Here is a 24,869-nt window from a genome sequence, read left to right as displayed (position 1 = left end):
TATAAAACTTGCAAGAAATCAATAGAAACAACCCTGCTTAAAATTAGGAAGGGGCATTGCTTATTAATTGAGGGTTGCTTTAAAAATCTTCTGAAAAATGCTCCAGATCAAATCCCAATGAACTGTATATAGGAACACAGTAAACAGATCATTGTTCCATTACAGATTAGCAATGTTTTGGACAGAGCTCTAGCAGCTCGAATTGCACCAAACCAGGGGCCTTCTGCAAAGGGCTGTCTTTGGTAAGCAGAAGCATTCTTTCAGCATACTGAAATTTCACAATCCTAATAACAAGAGTGTTTCCAGACGGAGGTTGGTTGTGGAATTGGTGTTGGTCATGCAATACAATTTTTTCACACCATCCACAAGACATAGTCATCAGCAAAATGCCAACTTTTAATCCAGTTTCCTCTTGCAGCAGAAAATAAAATTGTCTGTTATACACCTGCGGTCACCGATGGTGTGGAAGCTTTTTTGAAAACGGGGGAAAACACCAGTATTGTGATGTTTCAGTGAGCCTTGGTATCTCCCCACATGAGCGCAACCCAGCCATTTCATGTCTGACCAAATGATATATGTGATAAGGTACGGTGCTAAGAAACCAGAGACACCCCCATATTGCTAAATTTAGCTGAGAAGCGAAAGCTTAGCGAATGCTTGTAGAGCTTTTACTGTGCAAAGACCACACAGAAAAACAGCAGGCTTTTCTTCAGTTTGGTTTACTGGGGTTCAAAAATTATACAGTTCATGCTGAGATGCATCAAGGTCCAAAAACTTAGCTCCCTAGAGCAAAATTCAGTTACAAACAGTAAAAATTACACTACACAGTATAATGCAAAACAAAAAGTACAAAAATGTACAGTCCAGCCCGAAAGATCAGAAGAGTAGCTGAGCTGCCCATTAGAAAGTAATTCTAGCCTGTTCCCAGAGCAGTTGGCCTTGAAGTTCAGATAGCACACAGCCTGTAAACAGCCGCTGTGCTTCCAGAACCCAGAGACACTTAACAAACTACAAGAATGTTCTGGTGGCTTCTGCACCTATAAAATTTACTCCTTGACAATATGTGCACCAATTTTCACTTACTGGAGCATGCTAAAGATGTGCTGGAATTTCAACAACGCAGGCCCAGAGGATCTATTATCTCAAGATCTCAACACATGGAGCTTGTGATCAGAGTACACACCATCATGACTTTTTTTTTAAAAAAAAAATAAAATTAATACAGGAGTCTTGTGGAAGACCTCTTTGTCAATTGATGCTTCCAGATTGATGCAATTCTTTTTTTTTGGGGGGGGGGATTCAATCACATACCAGCAAATTTATGTTGTGCAATCAAAGTTGATTTGAAGATCTTGCGCAACACACCCACTTCTGCTAAAGATCAGGCTTTTTTGCGATAAGGGAGGTGACAGGAAAATGCACTGCTTGACCCAAGGTTTTAACTTCCCAGCAAATAAATCAGGATGATTGTTCATTAAACAGGTGGTTTGGAAGTGACTGATGTTGAAGAATCACACAGAACAGCCAACTCTCCTTGCTGTCAAAAGCCTTTGCTCAGTCCGTTGTCCCACCTTGTCCCACCCATGCCAGACTTATAACTCTATTCTAGCTACATGACACTCAAACCTCAGTATTCAGTATCAAGGTGCGTTTGATTAAGAGACGTTGAAACTAAGCTGGAGGTGGTTATTGTGTCATGCCCTGCTGATGAGTTTCCCTAGAGGTATCTGGCTGACCAGTCTTTGAGACAGAACACTCCAAGGATATAGGTTTTATCAAGGAAGTCAATTTTTGTATTTTTACAATTTGCAAGACTGAACTAGCCTATCACACTGAAATCAGTAATTGATGGAAATGTTCAAGATTGGTGTGTTAGCCTCTCCAGCTACAATCCTGTGATGCAGATTAGCCTGAAGAAATACCATTACTTGTCCAAGTCCACTCATAAAGTTCTAAAGTTGAACAAGGATTCAAACCTAGCTTTCACAGATAAATCTAGATTAGTATTCTGGAACTGAAGGTACCTAGGCAAATCTGCCTCCTAGCAGATCACAAACCTATAAGCTTTGAAGCTAAGTTGATGTTGACACCTAAGACAACTTCTGCTAGTCCGAGGTCCATCTTGAACTCTCAATCCAGGGCATTTTGAAGCCTAAACCGGGAAATGTAAATGTCACCTGCATTACTGGCTAAATATATGAAATAAATGGAACTATTTGCAGTCTTTAAATGGTTCTCCAAAACTATCACTTCACCCTACTTAATGCTAGGCCCTAGCCTATCAAATAACAGTAGGTTAATACGTTTATTAGTCCCAACTAGAAGGGCTCCAAGAAGTAAGCAAGCCTTCAAGTTCCTAAAAATGCTTATTAATGAGGCTAAATGCTATGCAAAAAGTGGAGGGAAGTTTATGTTGGTGGCAAGATGAAAAGAACCATCAACACTTTGTAAGGTAAAGGTAAAGGTACCCCTGCCCGAACGGGCCAGTCTTGACAGACTCTGGGGTTTGTGCGCCCATCTCACATCTATAGGCCGGGGGCCAGCGCTGTCCGGAGACACTTCCGGGTCACGTGGCCAGCGTGACAAAGCTGCATCTGGCGAGCCAGCGCAGCACACGGAACGCCGTTTACCTTCCCGCTGGTAAGCGGTACCTATTTATCTACTTGCACCCGGGGGTGCTTTCGAACTGCTAGGTTGGCAGGCGCTGGGACCGAGCAGCGGGAGCGCACCCCGCCACGGGGATTCGAACCGCCGACCTTTCGATCGGCAAGCCCTAGGCGCTGAGGCTTTTACCCACAGCGCCACCCGCGTCCCCACTTTATTACACTTTGTAATAACCTCTAAATCAGGGATGTCCAACAGGTCGATCGCGATCTACTGGTAGATCCCCGCGATGTTTTGGTAGATCGTGGTTGATCTCTGGCTCCCAATCCTCTACGTCGGTAAATCTGACTCCTGCCCCACCTCCTCATCCCGCCCTCCATTGTTGCTTGAACTCAGGAAGGGAAGACGGAGCTCCCACTGTGTGGCTGTTTTCGTCCATAGCGATGTTTTCATGTGTGACTTAACCCCAATTTCCCTTGCCTTCCTTCCCCACCCCAAAATGGAACTCCCCTCCCCAAAGAAGCCTGCAGCTTAACCCCAAAATGGGGCTTTCCTCCTCCCAAAAAAGGGGCAGATCACTTCCAGATTTTAATTCTGAAAGTAAATTGCAGTCTCTTGGGAGTTGGCCACCCCTGCTCTAAATGAAGTGAGGGAGGTACTGAAATTCTGCACGTTTACTTAGAAGTAAATCTTGCAGTAATCAATGATATTTCCCCCCCCCCCAAAAAATATTTTTATTCTCCAAATTATTACAAACCAAATTAATTTTATACAATTTCTTAAAATCAGGTTTCCCGCTCCTGTTCGAAACATATGAGCGGGATACGCCAGTGGTGCGGCGGCAGAAGGCCCGATTAGCGAAAGCGCGCCTCATGTTAAGAACGTTTTTGGATTAAGAATGGACCTCCAGAACAAATTAAGTTCATAAACGGAGGTACCACTGTACCTTCAAACAGCCAAGCCCAGTCCTTTCAGCAGCTGACTGATTGCATACCACTAGCATATGTCGGTCCAGGAGCACCTCTTGATTAATGCCAATTGTCCAAATTATAGAGGAACTGTTTAGGGAAGCTTTTAATGTTTGATGCATTACTGCATTTTAATATTTTGTTGGAAGCCGCCCAGAGTGGCTGGGGAAGCCCAGCCAGATGGGTGGGGTATAAATAAGAAATTATTATTATTATTATTATTATTACCACAAATCATGCCGGAGACAGAGGCTCGTCTATGGCAGGGACATGCTCCCAGATCGCACCCGCTCTGCCTTTCAAGTTGGAATACGTGTGCTTGCGCAGCAAAGCAGGATGCAGCGAGCTCTCCAGACCCCACTGGGGAATATTGCCAGGATTTTTGCCTCATAAATCCTGGCTTTCCCCTGCCTGAACCAGCATTGACTCCTGTTGTGACCGGAAACCAGTTATCAATGATTCTTCACTCCCACATAAATGTGCACAAGCCTTCGGTCTCAACTAGGTTAGGCTCTGCTTGGTGCAGAGATCCCTCGGGCTGCACCCAAAGGCTACACAGGCCTGCTTTCCTTTCATCAACCAAGACAGAACTAGTGTTTATATTTTCAAAGAGAGATCATCCACATTTCTCTATGCCTGCAGCCTCAGGTGTAACTAGAGTTTCTGTCAAAATAAAAAAAATTCCTTCCAGTAGCACCTTAAAGACCAACTAAGTTAGTTCTTGGTATGAGCTTTCGTGTGCATGCACACTTCTTCAGATACACTGAAACAGAAGTTGCCAGATCCTTCTATATAGTGAGAAGGTGGGGAGGGGTATTACTCAGAAGGGTGGTGGGAATGGGAGATTGGCAGATAGCTGAGATGAGCCTGTTGACGACTCTTAACGACTGCAATAGGTCTTACAGGAAAAGGCAAGGGGTGAGAAGGTGAGAAATGGCTTAGTCATGTATAATGAGATAAGACCTGGTCTGAACAGAGACATTGGATTCTTATCTCATTATACATGACTAAGCCATTTCTCACCTTCCCACCCCTTGGCTCATCTCAGCTATCTGCCAATCTCCCATTCCCACCACCCTTCTGAGTAATACCCCTCCCCACCTTCTCACTATATAGAAGGATCTGGCAACTTCTGTTTCAGTGTATCTGAAGAAGTGTGCATGCACACAAAAGCTCATACCAAGAACTAACTTAGTTGGTCTTTAAGGTGCTACTGGAAGGAATTTTTTTTATTTGGACTATGGCAGACCAACACGGCTACCTATCTGTAACTAGAGTTTCTGTGTTTTAGCACCTAGTGTGACCCAACTTAATTATGGCTGCAAACCTATTCCTATTTATCAGGTTGTTGAAAACCCCAGTGAACATTACTTCTAAGTAGTAGTAGTAATAATAATAATAATTTATTTATACCCCGCCCATCTGGCCGGGTTTCCCCTGCCACTCTGGGCGGCTTCCAACAGAATATTAAAATACAATAACCTATTAAACATTAAAAGCTTCCATAAACAGGGCTGCCTTTAGTAAACATGCATAGGCTTCCATCTGTATTAAAACACTTTCCCCCCATCCCAATTTAAGATTATAACGAACTGCAGTGGGACTTTCCTCTCACCTTGCCCAGCAACCAGCACCTTCTCACCCCCACTCCATTATTATTATTATTATTATTATTATTATTATTATTATTATTATTATTGCTTGTGTGTGTTTACACAACATTTAGCCTTAGGAAGAAATACGATGAACCTGGAAGTCTGCTCACGTCCTTGTGATCACTCAGATCATATACACATACACGCGCAAACACGCAGGCAAAACGCATTCTTGGTGGGGAACTATTCCCAGCAGCACCATTACCAAAAAACGTGAGGGCGGCTGTTAAATGCTTCCCTCTTCCAAAAAGAAATCAATCAGCCAGAGGGATTGGCTTCCTCAGTTGTCCGCTTCCAGACCGCTTTGGCGGGAACCGTCCTTCACCACCAGACGCTCATACACAAAGCCTGCCTTCACCGCAGCGCGCGCACGTTGCGACCGTTGGCCATAGTAACGGCGAGGGCACGCATGCGCGCGCGGCTGCGTCTCCCTCGCGCTTCTCTCTCCAGCCGAGGAATAAAGGGAATCCAGCGGCAGATTCTGGAACGGGAGGTGGGGACGCGCGAGGGATAGAGCGAGACAGACGGGGGTGGGGTGGGGGAGAGAACAGGGTTTTCATCTAGCCGTGACGGGCGTCTCATTTGTCCAGTCGCGTGTCCCCTATCTTCTGAGAAGCTTCTCCGTCAGCCAATCACGGACTTCCAGCTTACAGGTCTTTCCAATCGCAGGACAGGACCTGCGCTGCCCTTCCCGCCCTCCGCTCCCCGCCCCTTTGCGTGCGTTATAGCAGCGGTCTTCTGTGAGGAGAATCGCTCGGGAGCATCACCGGCGCGGGCCTGTTCCGTCGGCCTCTTCGCCTGTCTTTGCGCGCCACTTGCGGAGCCCCGAGGGTCCCGTATCCTCCCTCACCTCCACTTTGCCGGGGCCGCCGCCATGTCCTCGCCGTCTTCTGGGGAGCAGTACGAGGAGGAGGAGGACGGCGCCTACGAGAGCCAGGCCAAGCGGCTGAAGCCCAGCGCCGCCGCCGAGGAGGGCGAGATCGAGTACGGGGCTGAGGAGGGCGAGAGCCGCAGGGAGAAGGCCGCCCCTCGCGCCGGGGGCTTCTCCGGAGGGGTAAGCAGGGCCGGCCGCTTATAGTCCGACGCGCTGGGAGCGAACGGCGGGTGGAGGAGACCCGCGTCAGCTCGAGCCGAGGTGCGCCTACTCGGGAGTATATCTCCTGCGCGCCTTACTCCCAAGTAGGCGTGTGTAGCGCCGAGAGCGTAATGCTTATACCCGCAAATTGAAGAGGGTTTTTATACAAAAAAATCATTAAAAGGAGAATCCCAAGTTTTTCTACTAAGTGTTGTTCCTTATTAGCATTTTCGTGTTTTCATATTGTTAACCTCCTTGAGATCCTGGGATGAACGGCGGTGTAAAAAATGAATAATAATAATAATAATAATAATAAGCGTGCATGTGGGAAGAGAACTGGGCATGTTCCAGAAGAATTAGTCTGTTATGGTAAACGACATTTTAAGGTGCGACAGTTTTGTGTTGTTTTTTTCAATGTCAACTTGTGGAAGAAGAAGATTTAATGAGCCGGAGAGACCCCTTCGTTGGATGCATAGTGGGGTTTGCCACAAGCCGACTGAGGATGCGTAGTTCCGCTTTTGTCCATCAAAGGATTTATTGTGCGGGAGGCGAAAAAATAATTCTCTTGGCTTCCTCTAATAAAACAACGGGGAGAGGGAGGTGTGTTTTCCATTGTTTACTTTTCTGAAGGCAGTTTGTTTTTACATCCCTGAATTGGGTTGTATTTATAACTTCGGCTTACATCCCCCCCCCCCCCGAAATGCGGGGAGAGAGAATTGTGGGTGGAAACTGAGTATTGCAGCCTCCTTTCCTCTATATGTGTACATATTCACATATTTTCGTTCCTTAATGAGATAAGTAAGCTGTGTGCACAGGGTGCGGGGAATGATGACCATCTGTGTCCTTTCCTTGCAATAAAGAATAGTATGTTTCATTGGAGGGGCTCTGGCGTCCATGGCTTTTTTTTCATAGGGAGCCCTGCAGCGTTTGGCAGGCAATGTATTTGTTCTCTCTGTGTGTGCGTCATACCCGTCAAGCAAAGGAACTACACTACAGAGAAAAGAGCCAGGGGGCTTTTGTCCTTTATTAAACAGTTGATCAGCAGTTGGAACAAATAAACCTACGGAGATTGTGGAAGCTTGGACATTCTTAAGAACAGACTGGACCTGTATCTTTAGGGGGAAATCCAGTATTGTAGGATAAACCTCTGTTAGGGGCAGGATAATTGCATTTGGATCAGCACATTTTTATTAACTGATAAATAACATTGAAATAATCCAATTTGTTGGGCACGTATTTGATGTCTGTTATGGTCTGAATTCTTCACATCCAAATTTTAACTCCCATTTCCCAATGTACAACCAAGGCAGCACAAATAAATTTCTCCGTTTTGAACATTTGTACTGTTACTATAAAAATCCGTTGTACTGTTGCTGTATTAGTAAAACTAAGTGTGGAATTTTCAGTCTTCAAAGCCTAAAGCAAGTAGACCCATGTATTGAAAAACGTAGTGCTATTATAGCTGCTAGTACACAAGGTACTTTTTCATTTATCATTACAACCTCCCTTTGCAGTATGTTAGATGGAGATATTTTTTCTTTATAAGTTTATTCTACTTCATGCTACAAAGTCAGCTGATCTCTGAAGCTGTTTCACTACATATTGCCATTCCCATTTTGTTCATATTCTGTCTGGCTAAGATCATGCAAAAACATTTGCCAAGTTTATCTCAGATTGGGACAATTCAGTTTTGCACTATAATTGGGGTTTAAGAAAGATGTTAATAGAATTTTGTTACATATTACAAGATCCAAGAGCTCCCTTCATAAAAACATCAAGGCTCTACTTCCTTCCCCCTACTGTCCATATTTTTACAAAAGATTTGGTTGGCATCTGTTACATATAAATAAAATTGTTGTTATGAGTATTTAATTTTAGAATCTCAGACGGTATTGCATATTTCACTATTGATTAGTTATTTTCAGCTCCTGAGATTTGTGCTGTCTTGTTCGGGAAGCTAAGGCTTGATTATGATCATTCTGCTTAGTTTGTTTGCTATAGAGCCCTGGCCATTATGATGCAGTGTTATTTCATTGGAAAGTGTGCCTCTTGTGGTCTATATGACATCTGCCTGGGTTAGAGTCCATGCTTATAGGAAAATTCATGAACAAGAAAAGAGAATACAGTACTAGCATTTTAATTTTATATTGTTATGAGTTTGGGGTGGGAGAAGTAGGCTGTATGCTTGAGCCCCTCTTCTAATTCCTGTATCCAGTACATTCATTTGCTGGAATATCCAGGCCAGCCTGGTAGTGGCCCTCTTAAGTATGGGTCCTTAAGGTAACAAAGGGACACAGTGGCTCTGTGTCAGAGGACAAATAGGTAGGCCTCCCTCCCTCAACTGCCTGTTAGTTAAAAATAAAAAGGGTCAGAGTAGGGAGTTGAGTTACTTGAGCTAGAAGCTGGAAGCAAAGCTGCAGGCTGCAAAAGCAGAGAGCGAGAGAGCCATACCTGATTTCTCCTGGAATCCAAGGTGGTGGCTATGGAAGAAGCAAGACCCTCTTGGGTGTTAATGTTGTGAACCCCTCCATCACATAAATGCTCAGATTGTATATATATGTTAATAAACCATATATCATAAAGTCACCTCAGTCTCCGCTGTCCCTCATTCCAAAAGAAACATGAACCCTGGAACCCCTGGAATCTTACACTGCTCAGAGAATGGGGTAGCATGCAAGAATATGTAGTGTGTTTCAGATAAATCAGCAGGTTATGATGTGGAGAGATATGGCTAATTTAAAATGATTTATGTTGGATGGATGTTTTGGGATACCTTCTTGGTCTGAGAAGTACAGAATTAAAATTATTTGCTGCTACTGCTGTCATTCTGAACTTGACAGTTATTCAAAATACTCCTTGTGAAATGAAAGTTAAGAGTTTTCCATTGTTATCTACAGAAAGGACCAATGGAAGCCTTTTTCTAAGCCTGATTGCTGTTCAGATATGGTTTTTGGGGTGGGTGAGTTTATACATGTATATGGAAGGGTTGACCCTCCCCTCTCTGTCATGCAGTTCCCCTAACAAACGCAGTTCACCCATTGGAGCCAAGGGGATCCTTATTAAAGCATAATTGCTCTGTTAGTGTGTGGGTGTGAGAGAGAGAGGGCGAATGGGGTGGCCCGATTCACTGCATTTCTTCTCCCCACTGCAGATATGTGGTCACCAAAAGTTAGGGAATGCAACCCTCAGGCTTAAAATGATTCTTCCTCCTACTCTAGTGAGTACTTGTGGAGCAGATTTTGCAGTCCTTCGAAATTAGACTTGCTAGGTATGCCTGCCCTCTCTTTCAATGTTACCATTTTAATTTGGGGTTTTTTGTACATGCATACTGCTTTAGAGCATATGTCCTCTCCCTCAGCAGGAGCGTACGTCTTCTCTGGTACTTTAAAAGGAAAAGCAAGCCGTCTCTTCCGGTATTGATACTGTTCTACTTAACCATGCATGTTAGAAACCGGGATATGAACGCTATGAGCTAAATGACACCTTAAACCTAGGTTACGGACACAACAGCGGAATGTTTAGGTGTGCTTTTTTAATAACAAGAACACAAAGCTGAAAATGAATGAACTGCAGCTAAAATCTTATATTCATTTTTCACATGGTCTAGTCCTCATCTGAAGACTGCAAAAAACACAGCCATGTTTCCCCTACCTGCCCCCCTAATATTCTTAAGAGGGCCTCTTCTCCAGTCTTCAGAGTATGACTGGATGTGGAGAGGCAGAAAAAAGTCCTCCTTTCCTTCCACTCTGCAGTTTTAATCTGAATCTTAGGTGCAGTACTGTCCCTGGAGGTCAGAAACTGCTTGTGCTAATGAAATTCCTTGCTGCAAAATGTGCCTAGAACAATGGGAGTTTTGAATGCTAGGATGGACTATGGGAACTGGATCTTGACCAGTACTACTCAAGCACTAAGAATAAAATTCAGGGCTTTTTCCTCATCTGGAAAAGCACAGACTCCTACAGCTCAGCCCTACAAATATCTATTCAAAAGTCCTGTTGAATTTGATAGGGCTTAAAGGTATAGGTTTACAGCCTTACAGTCATGGACTTGCAAACTGCCTATGACACATTATCCAAAACGTGTGGTTTTGTGCTATAAGCAGGGGTGAGCCTTGGGATGGAGGAGTTTGGAAAGTTTTGCTTTCCTTTAGCTGTAGTCTCTTTTCTGGTGTAACATAGTTAACGTTAACTATGTTAACATGTCATGGTTTCTGAAGCTGGCTTGTTAAATTAAGCAAAGTTAATGCTAATTACAGTTTCTAGTTTAGAATAGGGTTACATTTTGGCGAGTATAAACTTGAAAGTACTTTGTCAGTTAACCATCTATAATACTTTTTTTTATATTGAAATTGGAAAAATAAAGTCTATTGCTCTCTTTTGCTAGGATGCTGGTGGAAGTCATCACAAAGTTTCTGTTTCCCCTGTGGTCCATGTCCGAGGGCTCTGTGAATCAGTTGTGGAGGCAGATCTTGTGGAGGCGCTTGAAAAATTTGGAACCATATGGTATGTTTACTATATATTATATCTTCAGTGACTCAAAATGAAATTCATAACGCATTTAAAAAAGACTTCTTCAAGGCCTGTACTAGTACTCCTAAATTGAAACATAAGCCTCAAGCCTTGGAATTACCAAATCCTTCAGAAGTTAATTCTGAGGCAAATCATTGTGCTCATCTCCATATGGAAGCTGGGTAAGAGAACACTCTTATTTCTGTACTTCTACATTAGATATTTATATACCTTGGCTGCCAACCTGGCCTATTGTTACATGGACACATGTGCTGTAGATTTCAAACAAACTTCCATGGATTTTAAGAAATGTAGGAGATTTTCTTTGAGTTTGCAATAGTAATTGTTATTGTGAAGTTTTTTAAGATCAGTTGTAACTTAATGATTTAATGATGGCCTTAAATGATGACACATTAACGGTTATTGTTTTTCCTGCAGCTATGTGATGATGATGCCATTTAAACGCCAGGCTTTGGTAGAATTTGAGGATATTGAAAGTGCCAAAAAATGTGTGACATTTGCAGCAGATGAACCGGTATATATAGCTGGACAACAAGCATTTTTCAATTACTCTACAAGCAAAAGAATTACCCGTCCTGGAAACACAGACGACCCCTCGGGTGGGAACAAAGTTCTGCTCTTATCAATTCAGAACCCTCTTTATCCAATTACAGTGGTATGTCTTAATCTTAAGCATAACTTTAAGTGACTTCAATGCATGATATTTTCCTTTCGAAGAGTTTTCTTTCTGTCTCATATCTTTCTCTGATAAACTCTCAGACCCCTTGTTTGCATTGAATGTTAATCTGAACCACAGCTTAGCATGTATGAGCAAATATGCAGACTCCCAGAGAGGAGATTGTGGCTGTGGCTGTTTTGCTTCTTCTCTATGCCATGGTTTTGCTCATCCTGTCATCCAAACCTTGGCTTGTAGTTTAGTGCTCCCTAGACAAACCACAAGCTGTAACCAAGCACTGTTCTATAGGTTGCAGCTTGTCTGGGAAGACTAAACCATGAACCCATGTTTGAACAACTCAGCAGCAGCAGCAGAACAACAACAACAACCAGAAGGGAAGCAAAGTGGCTACAGTCTTCTATACAGGGGTCTGTATGTTAGCTTGTTCATAGAATCGTAGTGTTGAAAGAGACCACAAGGGTCATCTAGTCCAACCCCTGGAATGCAGGATACTTTTGCCCAACATGGGGCTCAAACCCATGACCCCGAGATTAAGATTCTCATGCTAAGCCATGGTTTGGCTTTGTTGAGTGTCAACGAGGTCATATACTTTAATCTTATAATGCAAATGAAAGCATCCACACAGATCTGTACATGTTATTCTTTATTTGTTCCATGCAAACAAACAGTTGGGGAGGATATTATTTCATTCAACAGAGATCTGTGCAGCAGAAGAGTTACTTTGGCTAGATAATTGTTTGGTTCTAATCTAAAGTCTGTGGTGAATGTTTTTGTACTCAACCAGCCCGTAATAGGAAGGAAAAAGGAAGACAATGAAATTGCTTCCTATTCAGCAACATCTCACTAATGTTTTTGCTTGGAACTGCCAATCACTTACATTTCTTTACATTATTCCGATTTTACTTGTCATTGGTTCCTGATTTGTACATTATAATTGTACAGTGGTACCTCGGGATAAGTACTTAATTCGTTCCGGAGGTCTGTACTTAACCTGAAACTGTTCTTAACTTGAAGCACCACTTTAGCTAATGGGGCCTCTTGCTGCTGCCGCACCACCGGAGCACAATTTCTGTTCTCATCCTGAAGCAAAGTTCTTAACCTGAAGCACTATTTCTGGGTTAGCGGAGTCTATAACCTGAAGTGTATGTAACCCGAGGTACCACTGTACTTGTCTTAACGGAAATCATATGATAGTTTTAAATTATAGTATAGTATTTTAAAAATGTCTTTTATTTAGTCAAATTATTCAAAGACAAAAACTCAATGCAATATTCTATAAACTAGTATATTTGTAGCTTCTTCTTTTAAACATGTAGGCATTATTCTATAGGGCAGTTGTGTATGTACCATGATTCATAGAGTCATACTATCTTTGTGTAATGAATAGCATTACCCTAGCACTTTGGTAAAATTCTTATGTTCACTGGTAATTTTAAGGTCTTGGGTTTTAGTGGCTACATTTGAGTGAGCCTTTCCCATTGTTTTCATTCCGCTTATTCCCAATTTAGAAATGGTATATAGTATAAGTTAAAAATTATTTAAGGACACAAAAACTTTGGCAATCTTAGTAGTTGTTTGAAGCACATAGAGATAAAACTGAATTTAGGCTTACTGTTTTGATGATAAACTACAGCTAGAATGTTTCTCTACTTTTCTCTTACAGTTATCATATCCTTGCATTCTCTATGTAGCTATATATCTGTCACTGGGATAAATTTCTTTATCTCTGTTTAGTACACAAGTGACATCCTCTTAAAAAAAAACACATTGGGTCCAAACTTTACCTGCTTAAATGAGGGGATTTTGTTCTTGTGTGCTAATAACATTTTGAATAGCATTTGCCAAGTAAAGCTTCAAATAGGGTATCTGAATATTTCCCTCATTCTTCTGTAGGACGTTTTGTATACAGTGTGCAACCCTGTGGGAAAAGTACAGCGTATTGTCATATTCAAGAGGAACGGAATACAAGCCATGGTTGAATATCCTTTTTGTGGTGACCTTTGTGTATATGCTTCTGAAGATTTTGTTCTAGGGATTTCACAGTGGCCTCAATAAGGGGAAGTGTTCCTCTCATGTTAATCCTGTCAGGCAAACAACTGTGCTAGAGAACTAGTGAACTCATCTCTGCATATCATCCACCCTCTGGCTTCTATCCCATGGTGAGGGCAGTGTAGACTAGTACCTAAACTGGGGGTGGAGAGTTTGTGATCCTCTAGATAGTGTTTGAGTGCTGCTCCAGTCATGCCCCATCACTGGCCATGCTGACAGCAGTTAATGACCAGAGGAAATCCAACATTTGCTGGAGGGCCACGGGTTTTCCACCCCATATCTGTTCATATTTGACAATGTGAAGATTTTAATGTAGTGCTCATAGCAAGCACACTGCTCATATACTAGTCCTGTTTTAAAGTTGAACACATTTTGGAAATTACTTATTTGAAAAGGTTGTATATGCAATTTAAACCAATAGGGTTGCTGTTGATTTCATGTCCTTCATGTATTAGTCATTGACTCATACATAAAATTGGTGTTTCTGCATGTGTAATTAAAGAGCCTTGAGCAACTTCTAGATCTACTGTGTTGTGGTCTAAATTAGCTTAACTTGTGGCTGCTTGTTTTCTTGGTGGGGGGCACCGATTTAAATAACAATCCTTAACATAAATCAAGTTTGAATCCGTTCTTTGTGCTCAGAAGGCAAAAGCAGCACTCAACGGTGCAGATATATATGCAGGATGTTGTACACTAAAAATTGAATATGCAAGGGTAATGATCATACTTTCTTCAGCTTCTAAACTGTTTCTTGGGAGAAAAGCAGTGATTAAGACTTGCTGTTTGTTTCTCTTTTAACAGCCAACTCGACTTAATGTCATTCGAAATGACAATGATAGTTGGGACTATACTAAACCATATCTGGGCAGACGAGGTAAGTGTTTTGGTAATTGTACTAAATGTGCATTTAAATATATACATATATGCAGTTAGCTTGTCTAATGTGTTAGTCACTTCAAGCCAGGTATTTCTGATGCAGCTCTTGTAATAGGCATCCTGACTTGTAATCCTGGAAAAGAATAATTCAACATTATTGCCCCCTGCTGGTTCCCATTGAGCTATTTAACAAGGAGCCCACACATACAAGCATGTTTGCAGTACAAGGACTTGCATTTCTCCAAGCAGCTCTCACTCTTTGGAGGAGAGGACACTGATGCAGACTTTCCTTACAAACTACAAACTTGCACACTGCTTCTCCACGGGAAGGATTTTCCTCATTTGTTGGACAAGGCATTAAGAAGGATAGAGGACTCCAGCAGGCTGACTCTACACTTCATCATGCACCACATCGGCATCATCAACAGGCCCTCTGAAAAACCTCAGACTTGCAACTCACCTTGACTGCATACTGCATGCACCATCACCACAAGCATATCAAGGAGGACCACTTACAGCACTTCTGGTTTGCATGGCACGAAAATACCATGGTAGACTGTACCCATTCTAAACCAGTTTGCATGTGTTTCCAGTCTTATGTCCCTTTAAAATTACCATTGTAGAATGAAACGCCATAAAATGGAAGATCCAAACTCTTGTTTCTCTCCTGTACATTGCGGTAACTTTCTTTCTCATATGTAAGAGAAAATTGAAGTTAGGTTTTCCAGTGTAAATGCTTTCTAAAGGACTGCACTTACTTTAAAGATTAATTGAAATTTTGCTGTATGCTGTCAAGTCCCCTCAAGCACCAGTATTTGACACAAGGTCTAATTTGTCTCAGCATTTTTACTGCAAAGGCTAGTTTGAATAACAACTGCATGGAAATGTTAAAAAAAAAAGCTATGTAGTTTGACTTCTGTAAATGTTCTTTGTAACTGAATGATTTGTGTATAATTTGCTGTAATGTACCTTTTGAAAATCTAGGCATTTATAACATGGAGGTGGGAACTTACCTTACCAAGGTAGAGTATCTTCTAAATTTTAAACATAGTGAAGATTTCAACTTTCCTTTTAATTATTGCTGAAAGGTGGTTTTTACTGGTAGTGCTTTGGCTTGTAAAAATGTATTATTTAAAGGTTAGGGCTTGGACATGCGGAATTAAGTGTTTGTAAAAGGTTAATAAGGGGGCTGCAGTATTGGTTAGCAGATTGTCCACCTGCAGTACGTTACATTAAAGCTCACACTCCTCCTCCCCCAAACTACCAAACTGGGAAGTCACTGAGTTGGGCAATTCAGGTTTTAATTTTCTGAAATACATAGATACTATTCAAGCAACTGGTAGGCATGCAGTTCACACAGTATTTATGAACAGTGCCTTACCCCAGAATATTAAACGATGTGAAATGAGAAATATTGGAAGAAAACAAGGCAGGTGCTTCCAAGTATGTGGCAATGTTCATTGGGATTTTTATTTTATTTCACCAGCAAATTCCATGTCCTATTGCAAACTGCTTTTGAAAGTGTTCTCGGTTGCCATGTACTGGAGGGGCTCCTCTTTTGCGGGGGGGATTAGTGTAAGATTCCCTAGGACATAAGGAATAAGTTGTGTGGCTCTTTATATCCAGTTTGCATACTTTTTATTTTGTACTCAAGTAGAGTTTCATGCAGAAATAGAGCTGAATATACTGTTCATAGCTCATTTTCTAGGGAATCTGTAGTCCTCCAGATTGTGTTGGACTCCAAGTCCCATCAACCACCAGCAGCATTGCCAGTAGTCAGGGAAGATAGGAGTTGTAGTTGAACAACATCCAGAGGGCCATAGATACCCCATCCTTGTCCTAAACAAGAAGTGATGGAGGGGAACAGAGATACAGATAATCCTTTCTCCAAACAGCATTGCAGTTTTGAGAGTTAAACAATGTTTAGAATCTGTTATCAGCAATAGCCGTAATAATGCAGCACAGGGCATGCTTGAGACATTTCCTTTTAGTGTTGTGATCAGCATACTGATTGATAAGGAATGAGTAGCTTCGTCAACTTGTGATGTAGTACACACTGAGTTTCTTGGCATTGTTACACGAGTGGTCTACACAAAAGTGTCCTTGTGATGGGCTGCTTTACATGCATTCTTCAAACCATTCCTCTTAGGTTGTTGCCTGTTCCTCTCCCCACGGCCAACCAGTCTGCAAGATTCTGGCTTCAGGGAGAATGTTCTTTACAAAACAGGCTTCGGTTCTGGTTTCTTCAGACTGGAAACTGCCCCAGTTTAGTGTTTAAAATTTAAAGCAGGAGATTTAAACTGATGGCTGTATTAATTTATTTTACATTTTGCATCCTAAACTTTTCTTTTAGGTATGTCAGGTGGAAAAGATTGGTTTTGCTCAAGGGTACCCACTGATCTTCAGAACTTGGCAGTTTGAAATGAAATTTTTCATTTCCCAAGCTGAAGACTGCCATTGCATCTTACTCAAACATGTAATTCTGGTGGCTGATATTTGCTACTTCCGTTGTACAAAAATCCTGTTGTCTTATGTAACTTCAGGGCTGAATGATATGGCTAATATGTGAGCTGAATAGCACTTCCAGGTCGGATAACACATGCTGAAATCTGTGGAAGTTGCTTTCTAGTAATGGGTTTGTGTTCTGGGTGCCACAATCTCTCTTTCCCACTATCAAAATCAAATTATTATACGACTAATTCCTTGATTTAAACTAGGTTGTTTTAGCAGTCTCAAACATTGGCAACAAACTTGAAATATTGTGCATTATCCACACTGAGATAGAACTGTTTGCTACTTCAGCTGGATATTTCTCATTTCCCATTGCACAATCAGTTGAGGTATTGGAACTTCAGATTGTCTAATGAAAAGAGCAGTAAAAGTTAAAGCTAACTGTGGCTTGTTCTTGTAATGCAGTTTTACTTGATTATTGCAAATAATTACTTTAGGTTGGTGTACTGCTTTTATCCAGTACTGTTGACCCCTTGGTTAACTTTACATTCTTGTATAAAATGCGGCTTGTTGGAAGAATGTTTCCTTGTTAAAAGCGCTTATAATAGTGCAATTTTTCAGTATTGCAATTATACAATAGACTGTATTAGTAGTATAGTAATGTATAGTCTTCACAGCACTTCCCCAGATCATAAGTTGTTGATATGATTATGTATGTACACAAATATGGTACTCTCTGTTTACTGATCATGAAACCATGTAATACAGGTTTTTGTTGGCTTATGCTGAAACTTCTTGAAAGAAGCCCACTTTGAAAATGTGTTGCTGTTGAAGCTAATAGTGTGATTCAGGTACTGTCCTTTGATTGTACTGCATTTAGAACTTGTTTTTATGAGAGTTATAGGTAATTTGTACTCTGCGGTATTGTGTGATGTTAAGAGAATTGTCCAGGCTTCTTAGGTTTAAAATGTCAAATCTTTTCAAACACAATATTCTCAAGTGAACAATAGTTTTGGTATCTTTCAACTGTGTTTTGTGCTGGAGCAAATCAACTTAAAACAGTTAGTTTACAGTATGCAAAGAAAATCTTAAAAGTAACGTGGATGTATCGGGCTGGCCACTATTGGACCTTTGCTCTGATCCAGCAGGGTTCTTAACCAGAAAATACTCCCCTCTGTCCTTACTGGTGAAGTTCCACTATCTTTAAGCAGGAGTTGCTTTTGTTTAATGATGCTTTTCCCCCCTTTAGATAGAGGGAAAGGCCGCCAGAGGCAAGCTATTTTGGGAGAACACCCTTCATCCTTTAGGCATGATGGCTATGGTAAGTTATATGGCTTCCTGTTATGGGTTAAGTTGGAAAATAGGCCAATACAGTTGTACATGTCTTGCTTCACTATTCAGGCACCAGTTCCCACATTTGTCTAGCTGCCCTCATTGTGCCACCTGAACCAGCTTGCTTTGCCTTAGTGCAGGGTGGGGAACCCCATGCCCAGGGGTCAGATTTGGCTCTCCAGGCCTGTTTAATTTATCCCCAGAACTCTGGCCCGGCCACTCCCCTCACTGGCTTTGCTTTGCACCCTGCATGTTTATATCTGGCTAGAATATGTCCTTGAACTCTGATGATGCCTCTTTCTTGGCTGGAGGGCTGACAGAGGTGTGGGAGGCTGTGTAGAAACAAGCCTACTGTACAGAGTTAAAATTTACATTTGTTGCTCCGCCCACTGTTGCATCTGGCCCTGCCCATAACTGGCATGTGGTCCTCAGTAGGTTGGCCACAAGGGAATTGGATAGGGAGCCTTTCTCATGCCGTAGTGCACTTAGGTATAAAGATGTACAGTGGTGCCTCGCAAGACGAAAAGAATCCGTTCTGTGATTCTCTTCGTCTAGCGGTTTTTTCGTCTTGCAAAGCAAGCCCATTGACGGATTAGCGCTATTAGCGGCTTTTAGCGGCTTATCTGCTGATCGGATCAGCTGATCAGCGGCTTAGCGGCTTAGAAAAAGGGCGGGAGGGAAAAAACCAGCAGGAACTCGCAAGACATTGTCATCTTGCGAAGCAAGCCCATAGGAAATTCGTTTTGCGAAGCACCTCCAAAACGGAAAACTCTTTCGTCTAGCGAGTTTTCCGTCTTGCGAGGCATTCGTCTTGCGGGGCACCACTGTATTGAGTTTCCATTTTGTTATGGTTACATGGTGCATCCATTTATGACCAGTTTTTCATGATCTCATTTTTATTTTTAAATGCCAGTACATTTTTTTTTACACAGCTTACTATAAATCAAGTTGTCATTCTGTGAACAAACAAAGATTTTTTTGTAAATTGCAGTTAACTTTGTCACAGTAGAAAATGAAACATTTCTTAATACTTCTCATATTGCACACATAAATCACTTCTAAGACTGAGGTTGAAACTTGCAGTAGCACACTTAGACCACCATCTAACACTTAGGTGTGCTGAAGCTCATTGAAATCAAAACAGTGGAGTCCTTTATTCTTAAGTCTGGCTTGTGGCTTTAGCTGTTTATCCTGTGTTAGTCAACTGATCAACCGACCGCCCCGCTCTGCATTCATTATCTGTGTAGAAGACCACCCCAATTTTTTGCCTACATTTTTTTTTTAGCAAGAATCATCTTATACATGGAAAAAAATGGTATATTTTGGTCGCTTGTGTTAACATTCTTGTCTAGATAAACAATGTTTCAGTAGTTGATGCTAAATCTGCATAGCCCATTATAGCAAAACCTAAAACTGGCAGCAGCTTCTTCTTCTTTTTATTTAATATTTTCTTGATTTACAAAAGTGTGTGCAATGTCTGTCTCTTGTTTATATTTTTTTTCCATGTAACATTTTTACAAATCAGTTTCATTTGTTGAGACATAGGGGAGGGAAAGGGGGAGGGGAAGATGGGTAAAACTGGCAGCTTCTGAAACTTGGCAGCTTTAATCTTCATATCAGATCAAATAAAACTTTTCCCAGCCAAATTAACTAGACAGTACTTTCTCTTTAGGATCGCATGGTCCACTGTTGCCATTACCGAGCCGATACCGAATGGCATCTCGGGATACTCCAGAACTTGTGGCTTACCCACTTCCCCAGGCTTCCTCGTCCTACATGCATGGGGGGAACCCCTCGGGTTCAGTTGTCATGGTTAGTGGATTGCACCAGCAAAAGATGAACTGCTCAAGAGTTTTCAACTTGTTCTGCTTGTACGGAAATATTGAAAAGGTAAAAGAAAAAGTCTAGGCACATAATAATAATAAAATAATAAAAATAATATATATATTTTTATTTATACCCCGCCCACCTGGCTGGGTTTCCCCAGCCATTCTTAAACTTAAAAGAATAATGAGCAATTACTGTGAAGAGAAACCGGAGCTACGCATATTCCAACCAAATTGGAAAATGTCCTAAGTTGCCATCCTTTAAACTGTATTGTCTTTTTCTTCCAAAAAAACCCCAACAACCCTGCAGGTGAAGTTTATGAAGACTATTCCAGGCACAGCTTTAGTGGAAATGGGTGATGAATATGCTGTTGAAAGAGCAGTCACGCATCTCAATAACGTCAAATTGTTTGGGAAGAGACTTAATGTTTGGTATGTGTGCATTTCATCTGAGTACTAAAGCTAAAGCACATCTTGAATGTGTAAGTTGTCTAGCAGTGTTTAATACTAAAAGTGCTGCTGAACAAAGTGGTGTTTTTTAAAGAATACTATTCTTATATGCAAAGAGTAAACTTCGTTAATGTAAAGACTTCTATATTTGATATCCTTCAATAACTTGACAAATGTCAGGCATTAAAGTGAGACATACAAGTGAAATGTAGATTATACTTTTGAGTTCATATTTTGTATGTTAAGAAATTTGCTTTGTGAATTCCATAAAAATGATCCCCCCTTTTTTTACACTCCCCAAAGATGTTCTTAAATATGTACTCTTTATTTGTAGTGTATCCAAGCAGCATTCAGTTGTTCCTAGTCAGATATTCGAGCTGGAAGATGGGACAAGCAGTTATAAAGACTTTGCAATGAGCAAGAACAATCGCTTTACCAGTGCGGGTCAAGCTTCCAAGAATATCATTCAGCCACCATCCTGTGTGTTGCATTACTATAATGTTCCACTGTGTGTGACTGAAGAGAGCTTTGTAAAGGTAGGTAGCTGCAGGAATCATAGCTGTTAAAGTGTAATTTAGGTTTCAGATGTCAGTATTTATTAACCCCCTTAAAGTAGACTCCATTTTTTATATCTTAGATCAGGGATGGGGAACTGGATCTGGCCAGTGAGCTGGATCTTGCAGCTACACTCACTACAGGCCAGTTTTGATAGGTGGGCGGAAGCACACACCAGTCAAGAATATGACATGTGATGCCTATCAAAGTAAAAGGGATCGATATAACCACTGATCAGCTGATGGACAGTTATAGTAATCTCATTTTAAGGTGAATTCCCAGCACCGATTGGCTGAATCTGGTTGGAATGCACCTTCAAAGAGACTTGTTGCCTTATCATAGACTGGTTTGAATTGTGGCCGTCTGCTAAAAAGCAGGGGAAAACCATTTTAGCAAGCGGTTTAAAGGCAAACCATTTTCCGCTCATGGTGCAGTTCCTTTTGAAGGTGCTCTCCCACTGCCATTCAGCTGATTGGCAGTGGAAGTGTGCTTTGCTTCAGTAGCATGACACCATTTATACTGAAACTGCTTGCTAAAATGGAAGAAAAAAACCTCTTGTTTTAGCAAGCTATTTTCGTGCAGACCACTTCAAAACAGAACACTTGGGTGCACTAGAGAGGTGTCCATGCTGGACCTAATGAGCTCTGTAGGCTGGAGGTTCCCTGCTGCTGTCTTAGATGCTTAGAAGCTTAAAAAGTAAGTTAATCAACCATTTTGTGCCAAGTGTCCTCCTTATCCCAGAAATCGCCAGTTTCTGTGGCTTTGAAGTGACATCCTCTGGAATTAGATTGTTGATGTTTAATGAACATATTTTCACTTTGTTGTTCCAGCTGTGTGATGATCATGAAGTTCTGTCTTTTATCAAATACAAAGTATTTGATCCAAAGCGTAAGTGAATATTTGACTTTATTTAAGTGCTCAAAGAATCCTAACTTACCGATGGTGGTGTGAAGCAAACATTTTAAACTTTTGTTTTGACAGCTTCAGCCAAAACACTTTCTGGTCTGTTGGAGTGGGAATGCAAGACAGATGCAGTGGAAGCCCTTACAGTACTTAATCACTACCAGATAAGAGTCCCTAGTAAGTCACTGTATTGAAACATTCTTAAAGGGTTTTATCGATTTATTTTAAAGAATTTATATGCCATCTCACTAATATAATACCAAGACTGTGTGCAGTGTGGTGTAGTGGTTAAGAGCGGTAGTCACGTAATCTGGGAAACCGGGTTCGTGTCTCCGCTCCTCCACATGCAGCTGCTGGATGACCTTGGGCCAGTCACACTTCTGTGAAGTCTCTCAGCCCCACTCACCTCACAGAGTGTTTGTTGTGGGGGAGGAAGGGAAAGGAGAATGTTAGCCGCTTTGAGACTCCTGAAGGGGAGTGAAAGGCGGGATATCAAATCCAAACTCTTCTTCTTCTTCTTCTTCTTCTTCAATAAAACAATCCAGTACACCAGTGGTGTTCATGGCACCCTGGGGTGCCTTGAATGATGGTCCGGGGTGCTGTGGGCAACACTGGCCTTTGTCAGTGAAGGACAAAGAAGAAAACATGTAAAATGATAACTGGTAACTTTCTCTGCCCTAAAGTGAAAGTAAGAGCAGAGGCCTTGATTTACAAGCTCCGTATCTAGTAGTCATTCTTTGTGAGTGATGTCACAGGTAATATCCAATAGCAACTTGGTTAATTTGTGTACCCACTTACCATTCAGTGACCACAACAGCAATAGATGTATTAGGAGAAAACTGTTGTCCATCAAGACGATGATGCTATTTAAATGGTCTGATTGTGTGATACTTCTGCATCAGAAGTGCAACTTTGATGGAAGCCATGGGAGCAACACTCCATAAAGCCATGTTTTCATGGAATTGGTTTCTTAGAAAGACAGTGTTTTCTTTCTAGGGGAAAGGTTTGGTTGAGTTCTGATGTATTATGCACTTGCATGCTAGAAATAGATTTTAGTATTTTAGTAGCAGTTTTTCACAGTAGTTAAACACTTGCTTAAAGAAATATCTTTTCTCAGACAAACAGGCTGACATAAGGCACAAAACCATCGAAAATGACATTCTTAACAGTTTCCCTTTTATCTTGCAGATGGCTCTAATCCTTATACCTTGAAGCTTTGCTTCTCTACTTCCTCCCATTTGTAGAGCAGAGGACAGCATGTTAAGGAGCGCCTTCCCTCTTTATTTACACACGTGAAGAAATCGTATGTTGTCTGCAGGCTCTAGGTTTTCTTGTCTCAATCTAACTTAAGTTCATTTTGTTTTATAATGAAAGTGTTTTTACACAACCATTTTCCCGTTGGCTTCTGAAGAGTAGATGACAGTATATTACATAGAGCTTTTTTTCACTTGTGTAACGGTTATCTACAGGTGTTTGAACTGCCTTATAGGCAGCATGTGCAAAAAACTGTATACAGCAGACCTTAAACACAGTTTCCACACAGCGGTAAAATGTACATTTTCATTTACAATCACTATTTTCCACTTCGGTTTAAATGGCAAGTTGGATTATTATATTGGAATATTAGATGTAAAATTGCTGGTTAATTCTGGTTAAAACTGTATGCATTGCAACAATTTTAAAAGCAGAACTAAATTTGTAAATCCTTTTCACTTTGATATTTAGTAATATAACTGTCACTGATTTTTAAGAGAAACTTCACAGGAAGAAAGATTTTTTTCCCCCAGAATGAATTGAAACTTACTTTAAATAGTGTCTTCTCAGAATAATTTTTCACTCCCATTAGCATGATGTCCTTATTGCTAATCCTAACCTGGAATATCCTTACAAAAAATAAACACCAACCTGAATGAATACAGTTTCTCATTTGCTTTGTGATGACAGTCTTTGTCACAGGATGGTTTTGCGTCCTTGTATTAACCAAGCTAGGGAGGGGAGAGACACAAAACAGCAAGGCAGACCCTGGGACCCTGCTGATGTGTAGAGAGAAGCTCACACCTACTCATATCTCCTGCGTGGCTTACTCCCAAGTAGTCGTGTGCAGCACTGGGACCCTAATGCTTCAATTCCTCCCCACCCTTCACAATACACACAGATTGGGGAGGGAACGGGGATTCTTTTAAAAAAATTATAGTTTTTCTACTAAGTTTTATTTGTATGTTATGTGTTTTCATGTTTTTATATTGCAAAACCACCCTGTGATCCTCAGATGAAATTCAGTGGATGATGATGATGATGTTTGTTGCTTTTTTCTAAACCTTTTCCAACTTTTGGGAATACCTAAAGTTTATCTTTGGATCCAAACTGTAGATCAGGGGTTGGAATCTGTGGCCTTCTGCATATTGTTAATTCCAACTCCCATCAGCCCCAGCCATCATGGTAAAGGAGAGCCACAATTCCCCCTCCTTGGAGTAGTGGGTCCCACCTGACTCACGAGTTGAAGACCGATATGTTAGAAGACTTCATTAATTTAAAGTATCAAATCAGGTCGTTTAGGCCAGAGTAGGCAACATACAGCATTTTTATGTGCAAATTGGTCATCCCATGAATTTGTGATTGATACAAGAACCAATTTCAGATTTTGTGGTGGGGGCAGGAAGAGGGAATCTTTTTAGTTGGTATTTTTAGACCCATGGGAGCCAGAAACCTGTGCCAGATACATTGCGGGTGTACTAGTAAGAGCTGTGATTGATTTGAAGTAAACCACCAGAGCTCTTACCAATACATCCCAATTTACCTTCTGCCCATCCCTGCTCTAGTGCTCCCTAATAATTATGGTGGAAAAAACCATGTACTTTCAGGGTGTTCCCTGCAAAGCAGCCACCAGAGGGAGGCCTGCAGCCAGGGATTAGCTTCCAAA

General features: G+C 41.3%; 1 protein-coding gene across 1 annotated transcript; it reads left to right on the top strand.

The window, feature by feature from the left end:
• Positions 1-5,919: 5,919 nt before the first annotated feature.
• Positions 5,920-23,863, top strand: LOC309529459 (heterogeneous nuclear ribonucleoprotein L-like). The gene is made up of 13 exons (XM_082217659.1): positions 5,920-6,281; positions 10,686-10,804; positions 11,249-11,486; positions 13,401-13,486; positions 14,174-14,270; positions 14,358-14,430; positions 18,133-18,204; positions 19,888-20,105; positions 20,352-20,473; positions 20,826-21,027; positions 21,877-21,934; positions 22,028-22,126; positions 23,138-23,863. Exons 1-13 carry the CDS (start codon positions 6,102-6,104, stop codon positions 23,191-23,193), a joined length of 1,620 nt encoding a protein of 539 aa, XP_082073785.1. The 5' UTR covers positions 5,920-6,101; the 3' UTR covers positions 23,194-23,863.
• The last annotated feature ends 1,006 nt before the right edge of the window (positions 23,864-24,869 follow it).

The sequence above is a fragment of the Podarcis vaucheri genome (genome assembly GCF_965113315.1).
Source record: "Podarcis vaucheri genome assembly, chromosome: 3".
NCBI lineage: Eukaryota > Metazoa > Chordata > Lepidosauria > Squamata > Lacertidae > Podarcis > Podarcis vaucheri.
This window is presented reverse-complemented; position numbering and strand designations above follow the sequence as displayed.